The 6,498-nt window shown below is 37.3% G+C and overlaps 1 protein-coding gene across 1 annotated transcript; it reads right to left on the bottom strand.

Moving 5' to 3' along the window:
- Positions 1-1,232: 1,232 nt before the first annotated feature.
- On the bottom strand, positions 1,233-4,826 carry LOC120076205 (uncharacterized). The gene is made up of 5 exons (XM_090313220.1): positions 4,694-4,826; positions 4,520-4,630; positions 4,171-4,250; positions 3,371-3,766; positions 1,233-1,301 (listed from the first exon to the last, which is right to left on the bottom strand). Exons 1-5 carry the CDS (start codon positions 4,824-4,826, stop codon positions 1,233-1,235), a joined length of 789 nt encoding a protein of 262 aa, XP_090169346.1.
- Positions 4,827-6,498: the final 1,672 nt, after the last annotated feature.

The following is a 6,498-nucleotide window of genomic DNA, read 5'->3' as shown; positions in this document are numbered from 1 at the left end:
GAAATAACTCTGATACCAATGTGCAAACTCATACACAGCGGATTCCTCTATGGCTAAAACATTAAGTTTACACACAAAATACTTAGAGAGATTACATTACTAGTTTCATAAGTCCCAATACCCAAAACTTAGTCCCTATATGAACAACCGTAACATGTGTACAATATTTACAGTAACCACCTAACAGATGGGTTATAACAACTTTGTCCTTGAGTGGCAGAGCAAATGCAGAACTACCTCCTGAGGATTTGACCGCTACCTGGGTGAAAGGAAAACATTTGGAAATGGGGTGAGCTTGCTAGCCCAATGAGTGACTTAAGAAAGAAAATTGATTTTCATGCAAAAGTCTCAATGAAGAGATTAAACTAAAATATAAATTTCTACAGTAACCTTGTACTGCAATATAAACATTTTCCAAGCATAAAGCATATAAAGTTGTTTTCATCATAAAACATTTAATTGTTCCTTAGTTGAGAATAACCCTGCTATGGTTAAATCCCAACGTCAACTGCTAGTCAAGAGAGAACCCTTTTGCTCAATCTCTGACTTTAACTACCTATGTACACGTGGCCATAACTAAGTACCGTCATACCTTAGGTACTTTTGCTCAGATACTTTCTCAAAACTTGTCCCTCATTATCGAGCTGCTCGGATACCTTCTCAAATGTCCCTCGATATTGAGTTTCAAGTAAAACTAGTCATACTATGACTTTCTCTTTAAAGCATGTAAAGCATAATGCATAGAAAACATGTTTTTAAAGATACTAACGCATGCTTTATGTATTTAAACACATAAATAGTTTTTCAATAAACTTTCATACATGGGATGCGTTTAAAACATAACTCATGGTTTGCTTGGAAATTACTTTGTAAAACTGGCTAGCATGAGAATAATCTTTCTTTAGAACATGGTTTCTTTAAAACATTGTAAATATTTAGTCACTCACAACTTTTAGAACTATTCCTCAAGGGTCGATATGCTTCTATTACTGGTGTCAACCCTGTGGACACAAAAGCATATATTAGCTACTAGCATAAGTCTCCCTTTTGAGACTAACCCTTAAGTAAGCTTTGCATTTAGCCTTCATCTTGAAAAATTTCACAACAACGCGCCTTACTATAGGTTTAGACATTTAGGAATTTCTTTGAGATTTGGCTCATGCAAAGCTTCCAACCACTCTTCACAAACACAACACCATTTATGCAACCAATACTTTTCTTTCTAAGTGTTCTTACAGCTGCATATGGTCGTCCTCAATGCTGCTTATGCATCCAAGACTCCACTGCAAGCTCTCCTTGGCCTACACAGCAGGTCAAATGCATGGAAAAACTCAGCTCTTGGTCTGTCCAAGCATTTCCTTCGAGTTGTCAGCTTATTCAACTCAAGCAACTGCCTTCTTGTTCATAAAATTTCAGATTCATCTTACGAAATTAATAACTCGAGTTCTAGAGCTCATATCAAGAAATTTTCTTCTACAAACTTGTTAAGAATTGTCTCAGTAATCTTACCTCAAATTTTTAGTTTTAGACTCTTCATAGTCTGTCCTAAAGACTCAATTATTTAAAACTGGCCCGGATTCACCCGAGAACAGAACCTCTGGTCCTTTTTCTTCTTCTCTAGCCTTAATCGATGAGGACTTCTTTCAGCAGTGTCACGTCTGAAAGACTCTTAGAACTTTCCAACAACACCAAGAACTCTAAATTTGCAAGGAGGAATTGATCAAACTGATCATTTGAAGTTCGACCTCCCTTTTTTGTACTACTTTCCACCGCTTCTCATTAAAGAATAGCGTGACACTTCATTTTTCATGGAGTTAAAACTAGTGCTAAGGACATATGGTGTTTTTAATCGGTGATTAATGTCGATCAATACAAGTCCAATCGTTTAGCTCACTACCCCATCATTTAGCTCATCTTTTAGTGACCTCACGATGATGCTTGTCACCCGACGATCTCGCCAACGCATAGCACACTGATGCCCATCGTGTAGCGTTGACGCCCATCATCTAGCGCCATCGCCTAGCATCATCGTCTAGCGCTGATATCGATCGTGCAGTGCCAACGTCCCATCGCTTAACACTATCGTCCATCGCATAGCGCTATCGTTTAGCATGACCCTTCGCATCGTCTAGTGCCGCACATTTCCGCACGATCGCCTACCGCATCGCTTAGCTCCCCGCATTTACTACACGATCACCTACCTCATCGCATAGCATCGCTCATTTTCTATACGATCGTCCAACGCACACAACTCCAACGCCCAGTGCCCATTGCTTTCGCACACTTAAGGTTGTCGCATGCTTTGCTAACCTCTCAAGACTTTGGTTGCCGCATACTTTCCCATGCATAGCTTTTCTCTTGGCCACACTTTGGCTTCCTTCAACGCCCAAATAACCTCTCAAATGAGCAAGGTCAACGCATGGCACAGCACTTAGTCAATTTTCTAGCCTCCAACGCATGGGTTATACTTAGCCAATTTTTCAAGCTTTACCCAAGAGTCAAGTTTTCAAGTTCAAACTTTTCTTATAACTTTTCACCCCTTTCTCTACCATTATGCATTAATTCTCTCATCAACCTACTCATCACACTGGTCTCATTAGGGAACATACATAAGTAGAGAAATTAGGGCTTAGGGTTCATATTTACCTCCCACTTAAGAAAAATTTTTCCTTGAAATTTCGCTACAAGTCCGTCAATTAAACAACTGCGGATACTTATTTCTCATTTGCTCTTCAGCTTCCCATGTAGCTTCTTCAGTGCTATGGTTTTTCCATAGTACCTTTACCAATGGTATTGTCTTATTCCTTAAGACTTGTTCTTTTCTATCAAGAATTTCCCTGGTTCCTCTTTATAAGACAAATTCTCTTTCAACTGCACCGGTTGCTCAGGCAACACATGGGAAGGATCTGGCACTACTTTCTTAGCATTGCCACATGAAACACATCATGGATATGAGATCACTTTGGAGGTAATTCCAACCTGTAAGTCATTGGGCCAACCCTTTCTATTATCTCGTAGGAATACAATGGACCTTAATTGTCAATCTATCAACAATTACTCATATACCATCATAGCTCGCTGGTGTCCTAGGTAAAAAAAATAGAAAATCCATCGTAACATGCTCCCATTTCCACTTTGGTACTGGGAGTGGATTAACCAATCCTACTGGCCTCCGTCGTTCAAGCTTAACTTGATGACACACTAAACATCTGTCAACATACTCTCCTATTCCTCTTTTCATATCAGGCCACCAGTACGACTTCTTTAATGTTCTGTACATCTTCGTACAACCTGGATGCATAGCATAAGCTGAACTATGTGCTTCTTTCAGAATAGCCTGTTTAAGTGTTAAGGTATTAGTTACACATACCCTACCTTCTTTCAGTAGCACTCTATCTGCTCTTAACTGGTAATCCATCCTCAGACCTTTACCTACTTCTTCAGCTAACTTATGAAGATCAGAATCTTTTAACTGTTCACGTAGAATATCATCTACGAGAGTAGGACCTACTTGAAATGAAGCTATCAAACCTCCTGCCTGGTCAACTGATAATACTGCTTTAGCACTATGCAACTTATGTATCAGCATACCTCTTACTGTATAGATAACAACTATGGTTGATCTGGTCTTTCGACTTAGAGCATCACCCACCACATTCACTTTACCCGGGTGGTAATCAATTATACAGTCATAATCTTTGATCAACTCGATCCATCTTCTCTGTCTCAAGTTTAGCTCTTTCTTATCAAAGATATACTTTAGACTCTTATGATCAGTGAATACATGACAATGTTCACCAAACAGGTAATGTCTTCACAACTTTAGAGCCAACACAACTGCTGCTAATCTAAATCGTGCGTAGGGTAGTTCATTCATGCTTCCTTAACTGACGAGAAGCATAGGCCACTACCTTTCCTTCCTGTCAGTACACATCCTAATGCTTGTCGAGATTCATCACAATAAACTTCAAACTCTTTACCTAGTGTAGGTAAAGTTAGCACTGGTGCTGACACTAACCTCTATTTTAACTCTTGAAAACTATGCTCGCACTCTGGCGACCACTCAAACTTCGCATCTTTTCTGGTCAAGTTTGTCAATGGTAGAGCTATCTTAGAAAATCCCTCCACTAATCTCTTGTAGTAACCTACTAAACCCAGAAAACTGTATACCTTTGTTATAGTCATGGGTCGTTCCCAGTTAACTATCGCTTCTGTCTTTTGGGAATCTACACCAACTCTGCTAGCCGAAACTATATGCCCAAGAAATACAACTTGATTTAACCAAAAATCACACTTACTAAACTTGGCATATAACTTCTTTTCTTTTAACATTTGTAATACTAACCTTAGATGTTCCTTGTACTTCTTTACACTACTAGAATATACTAGTATGTCATCTATGAAAACTATCACAAACTGATCCAGGTAAGGATGAAATATCCTATTCATCAAGTCTATAAATACCACAAGAGCATTCGTCAAACCAAACGGAATTACAAGGAACTCATAATGTCCATACCTAGTCCTGAAAGCAGAACATCTGTTTTCTTCACCTTCAACTGGTGATAACCTGATCTCAAATCTATCTTAGAAAACACCGTGGCTCCTTTTAACTGATCGAAGAGATCATCTATACGAGGCAACGAGTACTTATTCTTAATGGTCACCTTATTCAACTGTCTATAGTCTATACATAATCTGAGGGTGTCGTCTTTCTTCTTGACAAACAAGACTGGCGCTTCAGGCGACACACTGTGTCTAATGTACCCCTTATCCACAAGTTCATGTAACTGAACTTTTAATTCCTTCAGTTCTGCTGACGCCATCCTATATGGTGCCTAGGATATAGGTGTTGTACCTGGAACTAACTCAATAGTAAACTTAACTTCCCTATCAGGTGGTAAGCCTGGTAACTCTTTAGAGAACACATCTAAGAATTCTTATACCACAGGTACATCCTCAGGTCTCAGCTTCCTATCTTGTGAAACCGTCACATGGGCTAAATATGCTTCACATCCCTTACTCAGCAGCTTCCTAGCCTTCACTGCTGATATTCTCCTAGAAGTATTCTTTTACTTCTTACCAGGGTTATTTCTTTCTCACCTGGTTTCCTAAACACTATTTCTTTATTAAAACAATCCACAGCGGCATAGTGTTTACATAGGAAATTCATGCCTAAGATAACATCAAACTCTAGTAACTCTAATAGAATCAAGTCAACCCATAAACTTTGATTCCCAAGAATTACTTCACAATTTCTAGAATACTTATGTACAACTAGAGTATTTCCTACGGTGTAGAGATAAACAAATCCTCATTCATACACTCAAGCACTCTATCTATATGCAATGCACACATACTAGATATGAATGAGTGCATAGCACAAGGATCAAATAGCACATAAACGGACTAATTACTATAATGTTTTTGATACATTATAATATTAAGATTTATGAGAGGAAATAAATATTTGAATATGATTCAAATATTAATTATATGAATTGAATTCATATAGTTAACTTTAATATAAATATGATTATATTAAGAACCTTTGGAGAGAGAAAGGAAACTGTAGGTTATATTGTATGTGATATAATATTAAAACTATAGGTTATATGTTATATTTGATATAACATATAGTTTAATATATATTATATGATAAGGTATATATATATATATATAATTTAATTATTTTTTGGGAAGGAGTTGCCCTTCTTTCTCTCCATCACGTAACTGGGGCTACAATTTTTCAGGGTGAATCTTGTTCCTTTATCTTCCAGAGAAAAAACACAGAAGTGTTCTTGTGTGTGGTTTTTGCTCCAGTTCTCTAAAATTTTCTACATTCCCTCACCAAAATAGTCAGAGCCCACAAACTCCTGGGTTCTTATCCCAGAGAATATTGTGGTAGCCATTGTGGTGGTGCCCAATTGGAGTTCGAAGGAATCAATTGAAGAACCAGTCTTCAAAGGTAAGAGTTCTGAACCCTAATTTTAGTATTTTAGTTATCTATTTTCTTTAAGAGCATGCTGAAATTAAATGCATAATATTGTTGTTCATCTCTGTAAAATTATGTGTTTTGTGAAATTAGAAAATTGGGACGATCTAGTGTTATGCTCAAGGAACCCTTTTCAATAACTTCCTTAGGTCAGCTAGGGCATTGTCCTATGTTGGTCTGTAATAGTTTGTCTATGTTGTCATTAAGAGTTTTCAAGTGTATTAGGTCAATGTATTTGTATTGTCAGTGAAAGTTGTTCTAGTCCTAGATGTTAGGATTAATGTCCTAAATCTCGTGGATTTTGTAGTTTATAAATTGTATGTTTAAATTCATAAAATAAATAATTATTTTATTTGTGCATTAACTCAATCCAATAAACTAAGATCCAAGGTTATTTTATGTAACTTAAACATGTATGTGGTAGACTGTTGGGATTGGTGTCCTAATTCTCTCGGAGTCTCATTGTTTTGTAAAGATATACATTGTTTGATGAATAAAATAAT

This window comes from Benincasa hispida, chromosome 4 (assembly GCF_027475165.1).
Source record: "Benincasa hispida cultivar pf3 chromosome 4, pf3_genome.v1.1, whole genome shotgun sequence".
Taxonomy (NCBI): domain Eukaryota; kingdom Viridiplantae; phylum Streptophyta; class Magnoliopsida; order Cucurbitales; family Cucurbitaceae; genus Benincasa; species Benincasa hispida.
This window is presented reverse-complemented; position numbering and strand designations above follow the sequence as displayed.